Source organism: Balaenoptera borealis (genome assembly GCF_965194805.1).
Source record: "Balaenoptera borealis genome assembly, chromosome: 16".
In the NCBI taxonomy this organism is placed as follows: Eukaryota; Metazoa; Chordata; class Mammalia; order Artiodactyla; family Balaenopteridae; genus Balaenoptera; species Balaenoptera borealis.
In genome coordinates, this window is record NC_138872.1 from 16,419,448 (window position 1) to 16,443,695 (window position 24,248).

The 24,248-nt window shown below is 49.2% G+C and overlaps 2 protein-coding genes across 10 annotated transcripts in view; one reads left to right on the forward strand and one right to left on the reverse strand.

The window, feature by feature from the left end:
* Positions 1–22,619, forward strand: FITM2 (fat storage inducing transmembrane protein 2). 3 transcript variants are annotated; one of them, XM_082361823.1, is made up of 3 exons: positions 1–263; positions 2,281–2,632; positions 20,728–22,619. In XM_082361823.1, exons 1-3 carry the CDS (start codon positions 91–93, stop codon positions 20,869–20,871), a joined length of 669 nt encoding a protein of 222 aa, XP_082217949.1. In that variant the 5' UTR covers positions 1–90; the 3' UTR covers positions 20,872–22,619. The 3 variants fall into 3 exon arrangements, with proteins under 3 accessions (XP_082217949.1, XP_082217948.1, XP_082217950.1); XM_082361824.1 differs by lacking the exon at positions 20,728–22,619 and adding an exon at positions 5,430–5,653 and having other exon boundaries at positions 4–263; XM_082361822.1 differs by lacking the exon at positions 20,728–22,619 and having other exon boundaries at positions 3–263; positions 2,281–5,653.
* Positions 11,725–24,248, reverse strand: part of GDAP1L1 (ganglioside induced differentiation associated protein 1 like 1) — a 23,974-nt gene continuing 11,450 nt past the window's right edge. For 3 of the 7 annotated variants that reach the window (XM_082361788.1, XM_082361784.1, XM_082361786.1), the window contains 3 exons: positions 23,814–23,911; positions 22,908–23,040; positions 11,725–13,129 (listed from right to left, as the gene is read on the reverse strand). In XM_082361788.1, the coding sequence (XP_082217914.1) occupies positions 12,786–13,129; positions 22,908–23,040; positions 23,814–23,911 (575 nt within the window). In that variant the 3' untranslated portion in view covers positions 11,725–12,785. Of the gene's footprint in view, positions 13,130–13,900; positions 15,843–22,903; positions 23,041–23,813; positions 23,912–24,248 lie in introns of those variants that run through there. The other 4 variants (XM_082361789.1, XM_082361785.1, XM_082361787.1 and 1 more) reach the window with 3 other exon arrangements.

Here is a 24,248-nt window from a genome sequence, read left to right on the forward strand (position 1 = left end):
TCAAAGGGAGGCGGTGGCGCAGGCCAAGACGAAAGGCAAGACGGTGGCCGAGAGGGCACGGGGAGGCTGACGGTGGCCGACAGGTCGGGCATGGAGCATCTGGAGCGCTGCGCGTGGGTCCTCAGGGGGACGCTGGTGCGGGCGGCCGTACGGCGCTACCTGCCCTGGGCCCTGGTGGCCTCCATGCTGGCGGGCTCCCTCCTCAAGGAGCTTTCCCCGCTGCCCGAGAGCTATCTCAGCAACAAGCGCAACGTCCTCAACGTGTGAGTGCGCCCCGGGTCCTCTCCTGTCCCCGCCGTAGCTGTCGCCTTGCCCAGAGAGCCGGGGGTTAGCTGCCCTGATGGACGAGTCATTGGAAGGGGAGATCCTTCTCCCCTTCGTGACAGCAGCGTCTGCACTCGTGTCGCGATGGAGGGACCCCGGTATAGCTAGTGTCACTAGCAAGTCGCGTTTGCACACCCAAACCAGACAGTCTGAGCTTGACTGGGCAGGGGTGACGGGCAGGGTGGTGTGTGTGTCTGTGTGTGTGGAGGGGTGGAGGGTGGGAAGGGGGGGTGAACCGGCCTGTGTCGCTTCTCCCTCTGCCTCCCTTTGGGGTTAGGAGTTGGCCCCTGCCCTGGGCGAGATGCCACCTCCCTCCTGCCTGCCCGTGTCAGACCCTGCGCCTCCGCCCTAAATCTGATACCCCCCAGCTGGTGACAGAATCCCATCACACCTGGGTGGGGCAAGCAGACCTGCCTTCTTTCGCCAACACCCCACCTTTGAGAGCCTGTCCTAGCCCATGCCAACGCCCATTCCAAGAGAGTCGCCCCGGAGTGGAACCCTCCAGTCCGTGACCTTTCCCCTATATCTGCTTGGATTTTCTCAGCCACTCAAAGTTCATGGCAGTGGCCTAGGAACGCCATCCCAGCCGGGCTCTTTGAGACTTCTCCTTAAGTCCACCCACCCCCTCCTTTTTTTTTTTTTTTTTTTTAAACCTCTTGGATTTTAAGTTTATCGACACAAACACCGTTGCAATAGTAAAGGGAAACTCTGAAAGATAAAACTCCTCCCCTGACGTGAGCTTCGATTCTTCTTGGGAGGTACAGTGTCTGCAGCATCTCCCAAAAGTCAGTCCAACTTTGGTTATCTACTTAAAACCCTGGTTTCTCTCTCCAGCAGTTTCATCAAATACCTGACAGGTCTTGGCTGTGGCCAGATCTTTGCATATCAGTCCCAGGGAAGATTTTAGTGACAGGCCCTTGGGTAGTGTCTGAAGAACCTTTGGAACCCAGGAAGAGTCCTTCTGTCCTTTGCGCACCTTCCTGCCTCACCCGCCCGTGGAGGCTGGGCTGAGAATAGATTATGAGAGTGGTCATGGCCCCAAGTCTCTTGCATATGTGTTTACCGCACCTGGTCCCCAGGTCAGCCACCTTTGATGAGGGCAGGGGAGGCAGACAAGACAGCTGCTGCTTGATCTGGCCTGGGTGAGCTGGGAGCCGAAGAGCCTGGCAGACAAGTCCCTGTCTTTCGTGAGTTGCCATGGATTCTGGTGTTTTGCTCCACACCTCTATGCTAGTTAATTATTGAAAGGAAACTAGTGAATCATTGGCTCTGGATTTAAAAATCGTTGGGTCCCCTCAGTTCTATTTAACAGTTGAGGAAACGGAGGCCTGGAGGTGTGGTAGTAAGTCGGAGTCAGGATTTGAACCTGGGTCTTCTAGCATGAAGTCAAGCTCTGTCTGATCATTTCTACCACGTAGGAAAAAGCCTTGGTGTAGAAAAAGCATGGGCTTTGGGGCTGGCCAAACCTTGGTTTAACCTGGGCTTGCTGGTCATGTGAGTGTGATCCTGGCAAGTTACTGAACTATTCTTTATCTATAATATGGGGCTAATGACACCTTCCCCCCGAGGTAACTGTGAGTATTCTATGGGAAAGTGGATGTATGTGAAAGCTCTGTAATTACTTTCCCCAGCAAATAACATAGTGCTTAAGATCACAGAACCTGGGTTTAAATCCCGGCTCCACCACTGATGACCTCTACTTTGGGCATGATGCTTCTCTGTGCCTCTGTTTTCTTCTCTGTAAAATAGGGATGATAGCAGTACCTACCTCATAGAGTTGTGTTAGGATTCAGTAGTTAATACACTTAAAGTACTTAGTGAGTGAAGTTGTTGTCTGTAGCTTTTATCACCTATTTCTCCTTTTTCCCTCCCTCGAGAGTCCAGAGTCCTGAGTCATGACATTGTTCCCTCTCCGCCATGTCCCCGCTCTTCACTTCCACTTTCTTCCTCTGCCAGGTATTTTGTCAAAGTGGCCTGGGCCTGGACCTTCTGTCTCCTCCTGCCTTTCATCACCCTCACCAACTACCACCTGACGGGCAAGGCCGGCCTGGTCCTGCGGCGGCTGAGCACACTGCTTGTGGGCACGGCCATCTGGTACGTGGGCACAGCCGTCTTCGCCAACATCGAGCACTACACAGGCAGCTGCTACCAGTCGCCAGCCCTGGAGGGGGTGAGAAGGGAGCACCAGAGTAAGCGGCAGTGCCACGGGGAAGGAGGCTTCTGGCATGGCTTTGACATCTCAGGCCACTCCTTCCTGCTGACCTTCTGTGCCCTCATGATTGTGGAGGAGATGGCTGTGCTGCACGAGGTGAGGACGGACCGAAGCCACTGGCTTCACGCGGCCATCACCACCCTGGGGGTCGCCCTGGGCTTCCTGACCTTCATCTGGGTGTGGATGTTTCTGTGCACGGCCGTTTACTTTCACAACTTGTCCCAGAAAATGTTTGGCACCCTGTTCGGTCTGCTGGGCTGGTACGGGACGTACGGGTGTTGGTATCTGAAATCCTTCTCTCCAGGACTTCCTCCCCAGAGCTCTAGTTTGAATCTGAAGCAAGACAGTTACAAGAAATAAAAGAGAAGCAAAAGGGATGGCAGCAGGACAGTGGCTAATAGATTTTCCACTTATTTTTCTTAGTTATCGACCAAATTATTGATCCCGCTTCCGGGAGGAAGCTTACCGGGCAGTGTGTGGGGTGGGGGTGGGGTGGAGTCTGGGGGGCGAGCGAGGTCAGGCCCCAGACTGTCCCTGGTGGCATCGCCCTGTGTCACAAGCACCGCCACTCCCAGTCAGGCACTTTGCTGGCAAGACTTGACCTTAATCTGGAACATCCCTTTTGGCCCTAGAGGGCCAAGCTCAGGCTCAGCGAGAGGGCGGGATCGGGAAAGCCTCTGTTGTGTGGCTGAAGCGGGGCTGGGGCCTCAGGACTCTCCTCTGCTGCCCTCAGATGCTCCCTGATTCTTCCTTGTCTTCTGTGTTAATGGCTGTTAATGCTGTTATTTAACAGTAATTCCCTCTGGTCAGTTTTGCAGAAGCATTTATTTCCAGCAGGGTTCTTTATAAAACAACCAACTGCCTGAAGGACAGATTCTGGTTGTAGTATTTATTTCGTCCGCGGAACGTCAAATATTGCAAGTGACTTATGATTAGCTACCAAAACAGTTAAACTGGAGTGCCTCTGCGACAGAGTATTGGATGATTTTTAGGTAACGAACATTGATAATTTTCTGTCCATGTTGTCTATTATATATCGGTTTTTGGAGCACTAAGGTTACTTCCCCCCTCCCCCTTCTATTGTGAGTGAATGCTTTATAGTTTTTGATAACAATCATGGCATTTGTTCTTTGTTGACAGAACTCCCGAAAATAACTCACGACTCTGCACTTTGGCACATGTGTAGATTGCTTTGAGGGCTTTTTAGAACACTCTTGGCTTACGGTATTAAATTCAAGCTCACGGGACTCTTTTCTCTGTTAAGAATAAAACCGGAAAGCAGACGTTTTAATAACCTGTTGAATTTTAAGCTGAGTCAGGGTAATTTTGCAAAATGCATATTTGCACTGAACCTCCCCTGACCACACGTCAGTGGTGTAGACTGAATGGTGCTTCAGATTTGTGTGATAATAAGCCTTCGGAAAAAAAATAAAAAATAAAAAAATAAAAATAAATAAAAATAAAAAAGCCTTCGGCTCGTTGCTGTGGCCCAAGGCACTTTTACCTTTTTGGACAAGGTTATATTAAGTCAGAAGTGGACGAAAATATCTTCCCTTGCTTCTGATGGCAAGAAGCCAACCTGTTTGCAAAAATGTCCCTGGAAAATGGTGGCCTGACTTTGGCCCACCCTCCTCTTACTTGGACCACCACCAAAACCAGACCAAACGGGCCTGTTCATCTGCCCTTGAACTCAACCTTTTATTTCCCCTTGGCAGCACTTCTCAATTTCCAGCCTTGTCCTTGTGTGGCCCTCACCTTGGGAGTGCTGGGAATGGTGAGATGCCCTGTCCCCTCTGCCCCACAAAGGCACAGTTACCGCTCTGTGATAAGATACCCCTTCCCTCTCTCAGGGTGTCTCCTTAAGCCTTTCAAACCAAGGCCCTTGCATTTTCGATAATCATCCCGGAAGCTTCTTTGACGTCCTCCCCCCCCCCCCAGTCAAGCCTGGTAATAGCATTAACTGATAAGCACTGCACTTGCCTGGCTTAACGCAAGCTTAGGTTGGTAGGGGTTTGAGGTCTGGAAAATCTTCAGTGTAAAATGTATTGCGTATAAATATGTACTTAAAATATGTAGTTCGTATCTCATCTGGCCACAGGTTAACCTATATCGATCAAAATGTGGGGTGTGATACATTGTACCCAAAGGTGGCAGAAACACCTGACAGTGAGATTTCGAAGGTGTCACCATGGTGCTTTGGGAGCATTGGCAAGCTATGATGGGCCCCGGGAGAATTGTTTTGCCCTCTGGAGCTTACATCTGAAAATGGGGGTGGTGGAAGTGGGGCTGGGGTAGGTGGCAGGGGCTTGCTGAAGGGATTGACATCTCTCCTACGTTTCATGTTCAGCACCAAAAGGCAACAGGCACAAGGTGATGCCAGAAGTTCACTTGTCCCACTTAAATGTCCAGACATTTCTCTCCTGCAGGCCTGATTCAGGCTCAGCCTTACATTGACTCCGTGGAAAGCGTCCATTACCGAATCTTGTATATTGATGAGTCTTCTGCCACTTCCTGTTCAGTCTTAGCACCTTTGCCTGTCTCTAGGGAACGTGCTCTCAATCCCTATGTGAGACAGCGTGGCAAGGCTGAAAGTTTAGGCAAACGTGAGATTTGGGTCCAAATCATGTCTGACCCTGGTCAAGCCTCAATTTCCCCATCTGTAAAATGGAGGTGGTACTGTCAGGATGAAGGGAATATGTATGTAAAATGCCCAGCACATGTGCATAGCAGGTGATAATCCTCCTGCCTCCTTTTTCTTGATTAAGCCTTTAGAACTTTATGGCTCCTCTGGAGAAGGCAGGGAAACTAATATGTTCTTTGGAGTGCCATCTGGGGTCTGGGTGTCCTGTTGAAGTAGCCTTGTATTGTCTTTTGAAAAGTGTCTATTCCCCAGGTGCTGAACAAGAGGCTTTTGAGGGCATCTGTGATCACAGAATACCACCGTGCTTGGTTTGTCTCTCCGTGTTGAGGTTCATTCACTGGCGCCTCATTTTCCACATGCATCTGTCATAGTCTGAGTACCAGATTGTATTTAGAGAATGGCTGTTACCACTGTTACGTACACACACAGATCGTGTGTGTAAACAGGCAAATTAAACTAGAGATAATGAAATCCCACATTCCTGTGTTTCGTGTGTTCTTTTCCAAAACCCTCAATTCCAGAACCAGGAGAGCTCGGCCCATTTTATGAAAGGAGGGTAATTCTTACTGGAGCTACTCGTTGTGTATAGGGGAATTTCAAGGCTGTAGTCACTCTTATTTTTTTTCTTCTCAATCCTGTAACCTAAGGATATGTTGTCATGTATTTCTCAGCTTGATTTACTCCTTCCCTCTGTGCCACATCTGTGTCTCAGGGTCCTGAGGTCTGGATCAGCCAGATTTGGGAGCAGTTTTCTTGGCAGTAGGAGGAAGGTTACACAAGAGCAGTTACAAAGTTCACTCAAAGGAGGTCATCTGTGAAAATGCCCTGGAGGCCTATACGCGTGTGAGGACTTTTTGTACCTTTTAGCGCCCACTCCTCCGCCAGCCTGACCTGCTTGGCCCCTCCAGGTAGTATCTGTCAAAAGCCCAATGGCTCCAGGATTTGCAGCTCCTCGTTTGGCAGAACTTCCCTGTTCACATTCCGTCGGCGGCACCAAACCCTTCTTGAGTTTATCCTGTGAACCAGGAGCTGGGACAGGATAATGAACTCCCTCCCTCCTGGAGCTTGTGGTCCAAAATCCATCCCTTCAGAGCTTAAGGTGTGCGTGGCGTTGCAAAGTTTGATTTTGCTACCTCTGTGCGTTTGAGGAATTTTCACTCCTGGAGAAGATGCATAAGGAGTCAACAACCACCATAGAGTGTTCCGAGTGCTGGCCAAGGTCAGGGCCTGGGAACACAGAGCAGGGGACAACCAGATGCCCTGGGGAATCACGGGATATTTTCACAGAACATAGTTCTCTTGGGTCTTGAAGGATGAGGAGGAGTTCAAGCAGTTAGGCAGAGAAGGACTCCAAGGACGTGAGAACAGCACGCACAAAGGCACGGAGATGAGCTGCCATGATTTTCATCCAGAGATCCCTTCTCAAGAAACCTAACTTTCCCCTCATGTTCAAGAGCAACAGAGACTGAAGAAAGGCAGACTGAAAGGACTGTCAGAGGAGGTCCTGGAGGCGCCCTGCTGTATTATAAAGAGCACTCAGCTAGAAGTGCGAATGCCCGGCTTTGAGCTGGCTTCCACCACTGCTTTTTCTGCTCTTCTGTGTGACCTTGACCGAGTCACTCAACATCTCTGGGTCTCAACTTCCTTATCTGATAAATGATGGGCACGGACTGGTTAACCTCAGCTCTTTTGCTCTATTCTATTTCTTTGCTCCGCTTGATGAAAAGTTCTTCCCAAGCTGGTTATGACTTTTATTTAAGGAAACAACGTGAAAAGAAACTCCCACTCAGCTGAGGTGGCAGCTGGCTTCCCGGTGAGTGAACGAGGAGCTGATCTCTGGGTGCAGTTTATCATACCCCTGCTTTTCTCTGCATCAACAGCCTAATGCAGTTTAGACCTGATTGCTTGGCTTCATAGGGACTTCCTGGACATGGGGAGCTGGACCTAGCTCCCAGAGGGATGAACCGCAGAAGGCCTTTTAAAAAGGTCTCCAAAGTCAAACCAATTTCGATATCAAGGAGAAGGTAGATTCTGTTAAGGGAAACTCCGTGCATATAGTCACCTTCAGAAATTGTCCCAGAAACCCCTAATACAGTCTCTGGGGAGTTTTAAAGTTGAACACACACAGCGTAGAAAACAGGTCCTCCCATACCTTAGGGAGAGGGGAGATGGTAAATTGGGCCCACATGATTAGATGGTAACCTTGTCGTAACCAAACTTAAAATGTGCAGACCCGGGAGTTCCCTGGTGGCCTGTGGTTAGGATTACAGGCTTTCACTGCCGTGGCCCGGGTTCAATCCCTGGTCAGGGAACTGAGATCTCACAAGCCGTGTGGCACAGCCAAAAACAAAAACAAACCAAAAAAATGTGCAGACCTAACAATCTCAGTCTAGGGACTTAAGCTATGGGAATGCTCATAGAGGTGGGCAAAGATAAACACAAAGATTTTATTGCAGCTATTTGTGATAGTGCAAAGTTGTCAAGATTTAACTAACTGTTGCCAATTGGTTAAATAAATTATGGTAACCATATCAGGAATATAATGCAGTCACTACAAAGAATAAACGATGTTATATTTAGCACGGAATCTGGTGGCAGAAAGACTCTGCGTTCGTGCTGACCAGAACTTACAGCTGTGTGCCCTCGGTCAGGTCAGAATCTCTGAGCCTCTTTGTGAAGGGTAAGGTGGGGATAATGCCTCACCTCATTCAACATCCATTGCCCCGCTAGGTGAGGGGAACTAAGCTGGACACGGTGTTAATTCAGAGACACGGTTCTGCCCTCAGTCTGGCCAGGCACAGGCAATGAAATGAGCACATCCAAACAGGGTGCTAAGCATCAAAAGCAGAGTGTTCCCCTACCCTACCCCAACATTGTCCCAGCTCAGGCAGAGATGATTTACATAACACACTCAGAAAAGCAAAGGATGGAGGAGATTATTCTGCCTCCGCCGTACACACTGGATGTGTGACCGTGAACAAGTTCCTCAGTTTCCTCATCTGTAAAATGGGGTTAATAGAAGTACCTACCTTGTAGAGTTGTTGTGAGGATTAAATGAATTGATACTTGTAAAGGGCTTACTTAGGACAGGACCTAGTCTACGGGAGGCACTGTATAAAAGTCTGTCAAGTGCACAGTAAGTCCCTAATGTGCCATCAATACTATAACTACTTTAAAATCAGGAAAAAGAGGGACTTCCCTGGCGGTCCAGTGGTTAAGACTCTGCGCTTCCACTGCAGGGGGCACGGGTTCAATCCCTGGTTGGGGAACTAAGATCCTGCATGCCGTGTGGTGCGGCCAAAAAAAAAAAAAAATCAGGAAAAAGATACCTGTCAGTGTTTTAATTTTGATTGACTCAGAGATAGTTAAAACATACAGTCGAATGTGGAAGGCCATGTCCCAGGACCTCTAGAATGAATGGAGTCTCCGAGACTATAGTCTGGTTTCAGGGTTAACTAGGAGGTGGGGGAGAGTGAGAGAAGCGTTTTCCAGGAGAGCTGAGGGGAAGGGACATCCGTGTACCTGTGGGGTCCTTTGGGCCAAGGTAAAGTAGGTGTTTGAGGTGCTGTCCACTTACAGGTAAGCTAAGGGCTGCCTGACCCTGGTTTCCAGGCTGCGTATTTGAGGATCTGGGTTGGGAGACTTATCACTTCTCCTGTCTTCTCTGCCAGGACGTGGCTCCCCGAAGTGTGTCTGAGTGCCTAGGAGGTGAGTAGGTGGGGGAGCCTGGGAGCCACCCCCGATTGACGTCTTTTTTTTTAAATTTTATTTATTTATTTATTTATTTATGGCTGTGTTGGGTCTTCATTTCTGTGCGAGGGCTTTCTCTAGTTGCGGCAAGCAGGGGCCACTCTTCACACGGTGTGCGGGCCTCTCACTATCACGGCCTCTCTTGTTGCGGAGCACAGGCTCCAGACGCGCAGGCTCTGGAGGCTCAGTTGCTGTGGCTCACGGGCTCAGTTGCTCTGCGGCATGTGGGATCTTCCCAGACCAGAGCTCAAACCCATGTCCCTTGCATTGGCAGACAGATTCTCAACCACTGCGCCACCAGGGAAGCCCCCCGATTGACATCTTAATTTCTGGAGCAAAGGTATTCAGGTCCTGCCTGAGCAAGCTGCTGTCACCCTTTCCCAGCTCCACTCCTTTCATGCCTTCTTGCCTTCCATTTGCATTTCCTGAGCATGTTTCATCTGCCATGGGCCCCCATGCTGCTGGGGAGTGATGCAGGGCTGAACAGGTGGGGGCGGAAGCTGACTTATCTGGAGTTATTAGAAGCCTCGGACTGGAGCAAGCAGACTGTATTCAAATCCTGCCTATCATTCCCTCAGCTGTGTGATCTTAGGCAAGTCACTTAACCTCTCTGGGCTTGTTACTCATCTGTGAAATGGGGATGATTCTTTCTATGTCATCGATCTTTGACTGGTTTAATGAAATGATGGGTAGGAAAATATGTTCTAAGCTTTAAAATGTTGGGTGCATATGAGGGCTGCTTTTTACTGAAGAGATTTACTTTGCCTCGTGAATGTCTCCCTCAGAAGCCTGGGCACTGTAACTTCTACATGTCCCCAATAACCCGAAATGGCTTGGTGTCTTTAATATAATTTTTTAAATGTAGCATTGACTAAAATCAATATCAACTAGCAGCATTTGTTCTGAGTTTCTAAATCTGCTGCCTGACATTTTTACTGAATTATCTTAGCTGTAGTTCCCAACAGCCTAGGCCATAGAGAAAACACGAAGGGCTTTGGCTTCATCCCAGCTCTGCTACTGTATTAGTCAGCTATTGCAGTAATAACCCCCAAACCTGATGGTTTAGGACAGCAAATGCTCACAGGTAGCTGCAGCTCTGCAGATATGGGCTGGCCTCAGCTGGTGAGCTCTGCTCCAGGCAGTGGGCCAGCTGTCCTTGGATCGAGGCCACAAGCTGGGCTCAAGTCTGTCCTGCTTTCATTCTAAGGTCCAGATGAAAAGGGCAGCAACTACCTGGGGCCTGCTTTTCTCGTGATGAACACTGCGGCACCCACGTGGCACGTTTAAAGCCTCTACTCCCATCACATCCTTCCACTTAACAGTCCACTGGCCCAAGCTGGTCACATGGACAGTACCCTGATGGGGCAGGGAATAAACTCCACCCACGGTGAGAGGTGCTGCAAAGTCACATGGCAAGTGTTGTGGATGTATAACCCTATTAGGGAATCCAAAAATCCAATCTACCACTTGTACCTTGGGTGCTAACTCTCTGAGCCTCTGTTTCCTCATCAGTGAGACATAAAAAGCTATGCTTTGCAGACTTAGAAATAATTTATGTGAATTTCCTAGTACCTGGTTAGTACTCAAAGGATGGCAGCTATGATTACTATCAGCTCCATTTAGAGATGAGAAAACTAAGGGTTTTAGGCAATGTGGGCCCAGGTTGCTAGGGAAGGACCAAACAGGTCTTTGGAGATAACGTTGGAATGGCTCGGGCAGATGATTCTGTGACTTTGGCAGTGAGCAGCCAATGAGCTGAAGGAGATATGACCTTCAGCAGCCCTTACCGTCCTCCCCAACAGGCATCCTTCTGTGAATGTTGGAGAGACCTTCTTAGCAGTGTAAACATTGCGGGCGCCCATTACCGCAGTCCTGGCGGTGGTGGTGTCCGTCTTCCCAACTAGACTGAACTCAGCCCCACACCCTGTCCACCTCTGCAACCCTCCACGGCACCTGGTAGAAGGCTCAGCAGCTGACGGATTCTGAGTAAACGTACGCACGTTGACTCTTTTCCACACCCGAGCTGCTCTCCGTGACATTCCGAGACAGAAAGGGACCAGGGAAAGGACACTTAACTCTAGCTCACTTGTTGTGGGATCCTGACCAAACCAGACACATGCCCATCCCAGGCCTCAGTTTCTGCACATGTGGAACGGGCAGGTGGGGCCTGTGGAGTCTTTGAGTCTATGGTTCTCTCCAGCAGTCGGCCTGGGCCTCTTCCCATTCAGTGCTTCCTTATGTCACAGGCTGCTGGCTGTCCACCAGGATCTGTTCTCTCCTTCCTTAGCAATAGGCTGCCCAATCACAGACTACATTTCCCAGCCTCCTTTGCAGCTGGGTGAAGCCTGGTAATTCTCACCCATGGACCAAGCGTGGAAGTCACATGACCCTCTTCAACAGCTGGGCCTTAAAGTACTGGACATGTGCTCTAACATCCTGTCTGTCCTTTCCTATCAGATAAAACCTGGCCGTGGGAATTCCCTGGCAGTCCAGTGGTTAGGACTCGGAGCTTCACTGCCCCGGGCCCGGGTTTGATCCCTGGTTGGGGAACTAAGATTCCTCAAGCCATGCGGTGCAGCCAAAAAACAAACAAAACACCTGGCCTCCCCAGATCCAGCCTTGGGCCCCCCAAGCAGCCATCAGTCATCTCTTCCTTCTCACCAGAAGTGAAATGGTCAAAACATTGGTGCGAGTCAGACTCACTGAGTCTCAACGTCGTACCTCCACCCCTCTGGCCCCAAACTCTGGAAACGAGAACTAGATGGACAACACAGGTTTAGAAATGAAAAGCAGCTGCTCCTCCTCGATGCTTTTTATTGGGGGCTTTCAGTGGTTTCTAAGCATGGGCGGCAGTGACACCCAGACCCTCTCCCAACATGCAAAAGGCACAGGGAAGTGAGACGCCACAAGGACCGGCAGCGTGGATGCAGAAACCCCCCGGCATGGCATGGTAGGGCGTGGGGGGAGCCCCGAGAGTGAAGGGGAAGGCAGACGTTAACAGAGGTGGCTTTGCCAGAGGCTGGAGGAGGGACCTGAAGGCCATCCACCTCCAGACCCACCCCTGCACTCCGGCCAGGGCTGAACTTCCGAGAGAAGATCAATGTGGCTTTTACTGAAAGTCCACCTCACATGGTGGGAAAACTCAACTCCTGGTGGGAAGAGGAGGATGGACACTGCCTTCAGGGACTTCCGGTAAAGCGCCAGACCAAGCACACTGGCCAGATCAAGAGGGGAATGGGAGGGTGTGCTCATGGCCTGTGGCTGGAAGTCACTGCCTTGGCTCAGCCAGTGCTGTCTCAGTTCACTTCCAGGAGAAGAATGAAGCCCCTTCCAGTCTTCAGGGGCCTCCCGTGGGGTCTCCAGGTCTCCAGCCCCACCCGGAGGTAGTGCTTAGAAGAGTCAAGTCTTGATATTGGCTTTGTCCTGTGGAAGAGTTCCCTGGGCAAGAGGGAAGGGGAGGCGAGGGGTCAGGCCCTCCGAGCCCCCAGCACCTCCCAGGATCTGGGCCCTGGTGAATGAAATGGCCTGGGACTCACCTCAGATCCTAACCAGTCCCCACAGTTCCATCTTGAGACCTTGAATCAAAAAAAAAAAGGTATTCGTGTTTTTGTTTCTCTCTCTCTCTCTCTCTCCCACTCACTCTTTCTCTCCTTTGGTAGAACCGTGGCCTCAACTCACGGCATTGGCAACATCTACTCCTAAACTATGGAATGTTTTCACACTGATGATAGAATTACTCCGAACAAGGGGTGGGAGGGGCTGTCCAAGTGTTCATGAGACGGTGCGTTACTGAGAGCTCATTGGGAATCACACAGGACAGAGACACCAACAGTCAGACACCAAGCCCGGGGCCTGGCTTTAGATGTATTTTTTCTTGAGGTACCAGTAGGCAAAGTAGCCCATCCCACCCAGGGAGCCCATGAGGAAGGACGCCCCAAAGAAAGATGGGGGTTTCCGCTTGACCAGCCGGAACGCGTTGGGGATGACTGCTGACAGCAGAGTGGTGTGGATGTCGCCCAGAACTTTCCGGAAGGCAAAGCGTTTCTGGACCCTCTCGAAGAAGGACTGCAGGTTGGGCCGGCTGCCATCTTCCCAGTATTTCTTGGACAGTCCCAGGAATTTGAGGCGGTGCAGGGTGGCTCCCAGGAGGACATCAGCAAGGGTGAAGGCACAGCCGCAGAGCCACAGCTCACATTTCTGCCCTAGAATGGAAGTGACAGGAGATGGGGGAGGGGAGGGGTCAGCTCTTCTTCCCCCACACACTCCCTCCTCTCTCAGTGACGCCTCTGGCTTCTGTCTGCCTGCCATAGTGTTTCCCCAAGGTCACCCACTCCTGTACTTCTTTCATGAGTTTTGCCAGATGCATATACTAGCTCTATTATTTGTTTTCTTTAAATCAACTGACTTATTAAATGCAAATATATGTATTTAAACTCTGGATTCATATATCCCACTGCCCATTTTCCAGCTCTACTTGCGTGTCCACTGTGCATTTTAAACGTGACATGTCCAAAACTGAATTCCTGATCGTCACCCCCAAACCCACCACATTCATCCCCATGTCAGTAACAGCACCTCCATCCTTCCAGCCACTCAGGCCAAAAGCCTCAGGCCATGTTGAATTCTTCTCTTTCTTTCACACCCCACATACACTTTGTTAGCAGTTCCCATCAACTTTATTTTCAAAATACATCCAAAGTTTGATGTTACCTCCCATGTTACCATCCTGGTCCTAACGACCATTATCGTTTGCCTTTGACTCCCTAGAATCTATTCTCAGCACAGCAGAGAGAGGAATCCTGTTAAATCTTAAGTCAGATCATGTCCTTCTCTCTGATCAAAGCCCTCTAATGACCCCCTGTCGTAGTCAGAGTAAAAGCTGAAGCCCTTCTAATGGTCTAAAGGTCCTACGTGATCTGGCCCCCAGGTACCTTTCAGACCTAGGAGTCTACATTTTCCCCCTTGACTAACTCTTTTTTTTTTTTTTGGCTGTGCTTCATGTCTTGTGGGATCTTAGTTCCCCAACCAGCGATTGAACCCAGGGCCACAGCAGTGAAAGTGCCGAGTCCTAACCACTGGACCGCCAGGGAAGTCCCCTCCCTTGACTCACCCTTCTTCAACGACACTGGCCTCCTTGCAGTTCCTCATTCCAGGCACGTTCCCACCCCAGGGCCTTTGCACTTGCTGTTCCCTCTGTCTGGAACACTCTTCCCCCACAGAGCTACAGGGCTTACTCCTCCACCGCTTTCAGGTCTTGGCTCAGTGCCGTCTTCTGACCACTGACCACCCAGTTAAAATTGAAACCCTAATCCCAGCAGTCACCGTCCTCCTCCCCTGCTCTGTTTTCTTCCATAAAACTCTTCCCCAGTGTTCCACCATATACTGTACGTGCTCATTTTGTTTATTGCCTGTCACCCTCTACCAGAATGGAAGCTCCATGAGGGCAGGAATTTGGGTCTGTCTTGTTCACAGCTGTATCCCCTGCACCTAGAAGAGTGCCTGGCTCACTAAATCTTTACTTAATGAGTGATGAATGAGAAAAGAAACTGTATCACTAAGAGTATCATTTGCCGTAACCTATGTGCAATGCTAAAAGTACATTTAACAAAAAACAAAACAAACGCTATTAAATTCCAGCTGGATACTACTGCCCGCCCAAAATCCCTGAGCCCACGACTTGTTTTGTTTATTTGTTTGAAGAAAAGGGTAGGTATTAATACATAACCCCTTTATAGGAATTAAATACTAGCATCATACTAACACTCTTTAATACAATCAAAAGAATTAAAAAGAATAATTCTCATAATGTGGGTTTATATATCGCCATGGTCATGTGACATCTAAAATTAGCCTGTGTACTTAGGAAACACTAGACTTGAAATTCTGGAGCCCCTTTGGTCTCCTTCATCACTGCTTTGCTCAAACACCTGAAATTCTCCCCACTGACTACACATTAATGTCCAGATTCCTCTGCGTGGCTTTTAAGCCCTTTCAGTAGTTGGATGAGCTCCAATGTATTGGGTTGGCCAAAAAGTTCGTTTGCTTTTTTCTAGAACATCTTACGAAAAACCCAAACGAACTTTTTGGCCAACCCAATACTTCTCCGATCTTCACTTCTCACAAATTGCCCACTTGCCCTCTGTTCCCCTCAAGCAAGCCACGCCCATTTCGGCCTCTGGGCCATTGCCCCTGCTGCACCCCATGCCTGGAATGCTCTCCCCTTCCTCTCCACTTCCGGTGAGGTCTGCTTTCTTGGGAAGCTTGCTTCTGCCCTTTTGTAGAGGTGTTCCTTTCAGCTCAGAAATTCCATGAATCTAATACCCTTCACCCTCATAGCCTGAGCCTCCCCCTTTCACTCTGTGTCCTCATGTTCATTCATTCATCCAACAAAGGTTTATCTGGTAGTATGTGCTGGGCATGAAGACATGACAAGACACAAATGTCTTCCCTCCAGAGGCTCACGGTCTCACGGGAGGAGGAGCTAAAGTGTAATGAAGGCTCTGATTAGAAGTTTGTTCTTGAATATGGAAGCTTCCAGATGCCTGTTAGACTTCTGGGGGAGATGATGTGTCTGCAGTTAGAGGCACAGGTGCACAGCATCATCAAGGGCGTGAGTGGAGACAGAGCTGAGAACAGAACCAAGGACTGAGCTTTGGGGCCTCAAGAGTTAGATATTGGGCAACAAGAAGCAACCAGTGAAGGAGCGTGAGAAGGAGTAGCCGGTGAGGTGGGAGACGACCCAGGAGAGTGTGGTGTCCCAGAAGCCAAGATAAGAAGGTGTTCCAAGGACAGGGTGCTCAGCTGGCTTCAGGTGCTGCCGGGAAGTCACAGAAAAGGAGGCTGAGAATTGGCGATTGCATTTGGCGACTGGTGACTTTGACAAGAACAGTGGGAGTAGATGCTGACGATGAAAGCCTGGTTGGGAGGGAGTCCGAGAAAGAAAGGGAGGAGAGGAATCAGAGACGGTGAGCAAAGGTCACCCTTTCAAGGAGTTTTGCTGTCATGGGAAGGATATGCCGATAATGTGAGACGGGTCAAGAGTGTTTTGGGGGACTTCCCTGGTGGCGCAGTGGTTAAGAATACACCTGCCAATGTAGGGGACGTGCATTCGAGCCCTGGTCCGGGGAGATCCCACATGCTGCAGAGCAGCTAAGCCCGTGCGCCACAACCACTGAGCCTGCACTCTAGAGTCCAGGAGCCACAACTACTGAAGCCCACGCGCCTAGAGCCCGTGCTCCGCAACAAGAGAAGCCACTGCAATGAGAAGCCCGCGCACCGCAACAAAGAGTAGCCCCCACTCGCCGCAACTAGAGAAAGCCCACGTGCAGCAACGAAGACACAATGGAGCCAAAAATTAAAAGATAAATAAATTAATTAATTTTTTTTAAAAAAGAGTGTCTTTGTAAGTTGGGAAGAATAAAACAGCACGTTGATGGGAATGATCGAGCCGAGAGGAGGTGATGCTACAGGAGAGAGTGGAGAGAATTACTGATGTGGTGTCCTTGAAGGGATGAGCGTGGGTGGCATCAAGTACACAAGGGAAGGGACTAGGCTTAGCTAGTTCAAGAACAGTTCATCCTTGGTAACAAGAGGGAGTACAGGGCACCGTCTTTCAACAAATCTAAGTTGCTGTCAAATGTAAGACATCTACCTGAGAGAGTACTTCATCATACATATGTATGTATCTCCGCTGACACGTAGGTCCCTTTCAATGGGTACATTTTTATTTGGGTCTGTGTGTGGACCTATGTGTCTGCATCCTGCATGGTGTGTATGTTTACCCATGTGAATGCCTGCTCAAATCCATGAAGCTGGTTGTGTATTAGCATGCAGACAGCTGCATACACGGGCATCTGTGTCCATGCAGTGGGGGGATTACCACATGCATAAGTGAAGTGTATGCCCACGTGCACTTGGTGTTTGCCTGCAGACAGATGTTCATGATTGTGTAAGCGTGCGTCACTATTTAAGTATGTCCATTCCTGTGTTTCTGTTTGTAGGCAAATACTGCTAGCCATGACTACATAATGTCCATGGGCACGGGTAGCTAGCTATCTGGCATGTCACCAGAAGGTCTTCGGTTTCCCCCGCTCCTGCAGCTGTGGGTTCCCTTTGCCAAGTCGCAGCCCTGGATGAACCCTGTCTTGTGCCTTCTCCAAGTCTGCCAGCTGAGTGTGCTGGAGACAGTTACCCTTACCAGTTGCACTTTAAATCCTGACCACAAAGCCCGGGAGGGCCGGCAGCCCTGCCCGGGTCCTGTAGCAGTCCTGTAGCAGTTCTGGGGGATGCTCGCTTCACCGCCCCCTGCAGAGACGACACATATCTTTCATCTTCTCTCCTCACACCCGGTGGTTTTCTCCGCTGATGACGTCACCTCATGCTTCATTCAGAAAACAGGAACCTTCAGACATGAAAGCCCTTACCCCCCACCATGAAACCCACAACGCCAGGCCCCTGCATTTACCACCTGCTGACACAAGGGAGGGTGTGAGCCACCTACACTCAAGGTCAGGCCCTCCGTCGTCCTCTGCACCCACCCAACGCTGCATATCCTCCCTTTCCCTTTCTAGAGCCACTCTCCTCCCCTCCCCACGCTGCTCTGCGCCCCCCAGGAGGCCAACTTGACGGATACACTGATGGGACTCCGTGCCCTCTGGCTCCAGGGGTGTTTGGCCAATGGGGAGCAGAGGTGGGAGATAGGATGGTGGGCGAGGGTGAGGTCAGAGTCTTACTTCCCTCAGTTTTTTCTCTGCAGGTTGCCACGGGCTGGCTGTGTTGGTTTGTTTATTTGTTTGTTTTCGGCCACACCAGGCGGCAGGCGGGATCTTAGTTCCCCGACCAGGGATCGAACCCAGAAAGTCACAGCTCCTGTCAGGTGGCCCTCTTTGTCCTGGTTCCTGAAACTGCTCCCATTGCTCACAACCCCAGGTCCAGGTACTGCTCTTTTCCTTGTGGTTTCCCTGTGTCCCGCCCACACATTTGTAAACAGTCCCTTTACGAAGGCCTCTTTGATTTATCCAATTTGAAGGTGCCCTGTGTGTCCCCTGGGGACCCTGCCTGAAGCACACCCTCTCCATCCTCATTGGTCCTGCATCACTGATTTCTGCTTTCCACTGAGGCATTTCTACCAGCCTGAAAACACGCTCTTGTATCTCCTATCTTGAAAACATTCCTCCCTTCGCCCCACAGCCTTCTTCAGGCACCACCCCCTTTCTCTATTCCCTCTACAGCTAAACTTCTCAAAAGGGCTGTCTGCACTAGCCATCTTCACGCCTCACCTCCCGTTCACTTCAGCCATTGCCCTCACATTCCAGTGAAACTGCTCTTGGCAAGGTCACCACCAACAGCCGTGGGACAAAACCCAAGGGACGCTTTCCTATCCTTGGTTTATTCAGCCTCTCAGCTGCATTTGACACTGTTCTCCCTCCTTAAAACACAATCCTTTCTGGGTTCTATGACACAAGAGTCTTCACACCTCACTGGCCACTGTGTCTCATCAGCTTTGCCAGCTCCTCTGCCTTTACCCTTCTCTCAATGAGGGGGACCCTCAGGGCAGATGTGGTAGTTTTAAAATATGAAACAGTGCTTGTCTTTCTCTGTGGAATCTAAAAAATAATATAAACACATGTATATGCAAAACAGAAACAGAGTCACAGATATAGAAAATAAACTAGTGAATATTACTCAGCCACTAAAAAGAATGAAATAATGCTATTTGCAGCAACATGGATGGACCTGGAGATTATCATACTAAGTGAAGTAAGTCAGAGAGAGAAAGACAAATATCATATGATATCGCTTATCTGCGGAATCTAAAAAAAAATGATACAAATGAACTTATTTACAAAACAGAAACAGACTCACAGACTTAGAGATGGGGGAAGGGTTGGGGGAGGGACAGATTGGGTGTTTGTGATTGACATGTATACACTGCTATATTTAAAATAAAATGCCTTTCCATAAAAAAAAAAAAAAAAGAGAGAGAGAGGGAGAGAAAATAAACTAGTGGTTACCAAAGGAGAGAAGGAAGAGGGAGGGGCAAATTAGGGGTATGGGATTAAGAGATACAAACTACTATGTGTAACATAGATAAGCAACAATGATATACTGTATAGCACAGGGAATTATGGCCATTATCTTGTAACGACTTTTGATGGAGTACAATCTGTAAAAATACTGAATTACTATGCTGTACATTTGAAACTAATATAACGTTGTAGGGAATTCCCTGGCAGTCCAGTGGTTAGGACTCCACACTTTCACTGCCCAGGGCCCGGTTCAACCTCTGGTCGGGGAAATAAGATCCTGCAAGCTGTGCAGCACAGCCATAAATAAATAAATAAATAAATAAATAAATAAATAAATAAATAAAATATTATAAAGTTGTAAATCAACTATACTTCAATTTTAAAAAAAGGAAAAAATACGCTCACAGATCACTTGATACTTATCTCTTTGGTGGAGCCCAATTTTTCTCCCCTTGAATATGGGCTGTATTTAATGCCTTGCTTCAAATGAATAGAATGTGGCAGAAGTGACAGAATGACTTCCAAGGGTAGGTCATAAAAGATAATGTGGCTTCCGCTGCTTCTGTCTCTCTGGGATCACTTGCTCAGGGGAAAGCCGGCTGACGTGTTGTGAAGAAACTCAAGCAGCCCTAATAAGATGCCCATGTAGTGAAGAGCCGAGGTCTCCGGCCGACAGCAGTGGGGAACTGAGACCTCTAGTGAAGACCCACGTGAATGAGCCATCGTGGACCCTCCAGCTCAGAGTGTTGCAGCCCCAGCCAACGGCTTGACTCAGAGACGGGGGAAGGGTTGGGGGGAGGGATAGATGCATCATGCATCTATCCCTACATCATGCAACCCTGAATTAGAAACACTCAGCCAAGCTGCTCCGGAATTTCTGATTCACAGAAAATGCGTGATATGAAAAATGCTTTTTTTTTAAACTATGGCCCTCAGCTCAAATCTAGCCTGCTGCCTGTTTTTATTTATTTATTATTTATTTATTTTTGGCTGCGTTGGGTCTTCGTTGCTGCATGTGGGCTTTCTCTAGTTGCGGCGAGCGGGGGCTACTCTTCGTTGCGGTGCGCGGGCTTCTCATTGGGGTGGCTTCTCTTGTGTGGAGCACGGGCTCTAGCTGCGCGGGCTTCAGTAGTTGTGGCACGTCGGCTCAGTAGTTGTGGCTCGCGGGCTCTAGAGTGCAGGCTCAGTAGTCGTGGCGCACGGGCTTAGTTGCTCCGCGGCATGTGGGATCTTCCTGGAGCAGGGCTCGAACCCATGTCCCCTGCATTGGCAGGTGGATTCTTTTTTTTTTTTTTTTTTAATGCTATTCTTGTCTGCTTACATTCTTTTTTTTTTTTTTTTTTTAATGTATGTATGTATGTATGTATGGCTTTGTTGGGTCTTCGTTTCTGTGCGAGGGCTTTCTCTAGTTGTGGCAAGCGGGGGCCACTCTTCATCGCGGTGCGGGGGCCACTCTTCATCGCGGTGCGCGGGCCTCTCACTATCGCGGCCTCTCGTTGCCGAGCACAGGCTCCAGACGCGCAGGCTCAGTAATTGTGGCTCACGGGCCGAGTTGCTCCGCGGCATGTGGGATCTTCCCAGACCAGGGCTCGAACCCGCGTCCCCTGCATTGGCAGGCAGATTCTCAACCACTGCGCCACCAGGGAAGCCTGACAAATGCTTTTTTTGTTGTTGTTTAAGCCACTGAGTTTGGGAGCAGTTTGTTATAAGCAATAAATAACTAATAAGCAGGTCTTGATTCCTCTTTTCTGTCTCTCTCCACCGCCCTCTAGGTGACATCATCCAATTCTATGGCTTTAATCACCGTGTATATGATGAAGACTTGCAAATCTCCATCTCCAAATTCTGACCTCTCCTTTGAAAGTCAGACTAGAATACTTAATGGCTTCTGTGACATCCCCTCTTGGGTCTTGTGAAAGCATCTGAAACTCACTGTGTCCCAAACTGAACTCTTGGGTCCCCCTTGCCCATATCAGGAAATGGTACCACTCAGTAGCTCAGACCAAAACCTCATGAGTCATCTTTGATTCCTTTATCCCCTCTTACTCCACTCCCTCCAATACCCTCAACCTTTCAGCAAGTTCCTGCCCATTTTATCTCCAAAATATCTCTCAAGTCTTTCATGCCTCCCCATCTCTACTGCCACCACCTCAGTCCAAGCCACCACCATCTCATCTGGGCTTCTGTCTCCCTTGAAATCCATTTTCACAGCAACCAGAGTACTTTTAAAAGTAAAATCAGAATACCTCACCCCTGAGTAGATTGCAAAAATGGCCACAAATTCCTCCCATTCCTGCACGCTTGCCCCTTTGCAAAGGCTTTACTGCTTCTGCCATCAAGAGGCAGAGTCCAACCCTCTACCCTTTTAATCCTGGCTCTGCCATGTCACTTGCTTCAGCCAATGGGGCTTTCGTAAATGTGACTCAAGTAGAGGCTTAAAACATATTTGCACCTTGGGGCTTTGCTCTCTTGCTGCTCTCAGTATCCCTGTGACCACCATCATATGAAGAGCCTGGCTTAGCCTGCTGGATGATGGGCAACATGTGGTCCAGCTACTTCCATTGGCCCCTGAACACTCTTCTGTAATGGCCCCTCTCCAGCACCCTCTCTGATAGAAACGAGAAAGTTCCTTCTTGAGATATGTATTGTTTTTACTCATTTAGCCATACTCTGCTTTTTTCTAGAAAGGATTTATGGCAGCTGGCTTCAGCGTGCATGACAGTGTTCCTATTTAGGACCTTAGGTATCTGTGTGTGCCATTTGCCTGAGGCCTCAGCTGTGAAATGCTGGAAGAACATTGGACGCGTTGAGAGGGAACCTGTTCTTTCTTACCCTAGCTATGCCATTTAAGAGCTGTGTGACCTTGAGCGAGTCACTTTATCTCTCTGAGCCTTAGTTTTCTCACCTGGAGAATGCACATGCCTTTAGCTGTCATATGTAATTAACTAGTATGTTCCAGGCACTGTGCTGAGTGCTTTTCATTTTTTAAAGAGTTCAACAAGATGGAGTTTAGGTTTTAAATTCTACTATTACCATCCTGTTTCACAGATGTTGAAACTGAGGCTCCAATAAGGAAAGGAACTTGCCCGAGTCACACAGTATAGGCAGCAAAGCTAGGCCCCAACTCATATCTGTCTCGCTCTAAACCCATCTTTTAGAAAACTGTGCTCCACAACCTTCCCACATACACAGACATCTCTGTGTGTGTGTGAAGCTATGAGTGTAGCAGTGCATGTTGAATGGGTTCCACAAATTTGCATTGTTGAGGAGACCAGACTAACAGGCCACCTAAAATAGAGCAAAATGGGAAGGTCCAGAATGAAATCTGAAGAAGGGTGGTGGCAAGGATGGTGTATAGATGAAAAAAGGAGCAGAGTGGTAAGGAGAGGGTACTCCAGGCTGCAAGAGCTGCAGGAGCTAAGGTGTGGAGGTGGAAATGTAGCTGGCATGCTCAGGGCCCAGAGAAGAGAGGCACTTGAGAACAGAAAGAGTCAAGGTCAGAGAGTCTGGATGAGCCTAGATGTCTGGCTCCTACAGCATGAAGGAGCCATAATACATCCTTCAGTCGGGGAAAGGGGAGGTGGTGTAGTGGAGAGTGACCACCACCACCACTACCATCATCATCTTCAATAACCTTTATTAAATACCGTGTGCTAAGCGCTGACCTAAGCATTCTACATGTATTATTTCATGCAGTGTCTCAACATCTCTCTGAGGTCGGTCTTATTATTATCCCCACTTTATGGATGGGGAACTGAGGTCTAGGGAGGTGAAGCACCTGGCCCAGGGTCATTCAACTAGCAAGTGGCCAAGCTCGGACTTAAACCTAGGTCTTTCTGACGCCATGGCCCATGATCCTAACCACCTGGATGGTCCTCTAAGATCTTTGGGGGCAAAGATGCTGGGACTGTCATGGACAGGGTAGGCTGGATGGGCTCCAGCACTCACCTACCCCAGGACTGGCACCCACCCTCGTTCTCAAGCTTCCTCTTCTCCAGCTCAGCCTCGATCTGGTCCAGCACCATGGCCAGCTCCCCCAGGATCTTCTTCAGGTAGCTCACATCATCGTGCTCCAGGATCTTGGCCTGGGGGCAGGACAGGCAGGAGCTAGAGGAGCTGAGTTGGCCTCAATAGAGCAAGGATGACCAGGGATGGAAGACTCTTGGCCCAAATCCCCTTCTGCAAACCCAGTCTCCTTATATCCCCTTAAGTGTATAGGATACCCCCACCGTTACAAAGCATCCTCATCTGGTGTTCACAATAGTCCTGTGAGCTTGACTGTCCTGGCCAGATCCCTTTCATGGGGCTGGTACTCTCATACACCAGCTGCTATGAGAGTTGGTTGACAGTGGCTCACAGCTGCCCCTTCTTCAGAGAATTGTTCTCAGCCAATGAGGAGTTTCCTGGAAATACTTGGGAAATAATTGGGTCAATGATTGGCTGATAAAAGTCCGTCCCTTTGTCTCAAGGTGGATCGACTTTGTGGCACCATTTATCCTCCAGAGCTCCCTGTGGGATCAGGTGAACTTAGCCCCTTCTTCATTCCTATCTCATCCTTACTGGGTTCTCCTTAGAGCACTCCCTCAATACCTCGCTTACCCCAGAACCTCTGTCCAATGCTCTGCTCTTAGGGACACAACCTAAGACATTAGGAAAGTGAGGCTCCAGGGCGACAGTGACTTGCTCAAGGTCAAAGAGCCAGTAAGTGATAGAGGAGACAGGATTGGGAAAGCAAGCCAGTGGTTTTCCCATTTCATGTCATTAGCTGATTCTCTACTTAGAACCAGCTTCTCCCAGTTCTTCTTTTCCATGGAAAAGATGGTGGGAAAGGGGAATGAGCAGGCCTGGGGTCACTCACCATGAGCTTCTTCTGTTTAGAAAGGTAGGGATCAGAGAGCTGGGGCTCCTCTTCATGGTCCAATTTCATGAAGTCCATGGTGGCGTTGGCTAAATGTCCTGGGGAGAGAATAGGAAAGGTCCCGTTCTTCTGATACCTGGTGCTCTTCCTTTCCCTTCCCCTCAACAACTTGGAATAGGTCCCATTCAAACACTAGTCCAGGAAGTAACAATATCAACAGGCATAACTAGGAGACACTATGTCATTACAGGCTGGGACATAGGGATGGATGAGATGCCATCCTGCCCTAGACCATAAAAGAGATACCTACGACATAGCATGATCAATCTCTAACGAAGAGTGAACAGAATGCTGTGGGACCCAGAGGGCCACCTGCCGGGGTCACAGGGTGTCAAGAAACCTCACTGAGGAGGAGACTCTAGGGGATGAGTAGGA

What these genes read in the sequence shown, in the direction of transcription:
- FITM2 (XM_082361822.1), top strand. Translation starts at nt 91, where the DNA reads ATGGAGCATCTGGAGCGCTGCGCGTGGGTCCTCAGGGGGACGCTGGTG. An exon ending in AAGCGCAACGTCCTCAACGT is followed by an intron (nt 264 to 2,280) that starts GTGAGTGCGCCC and finishes TTCCTCTGCCAG; the next exon opens with GTATTTTGTCAAAGTGGCCT.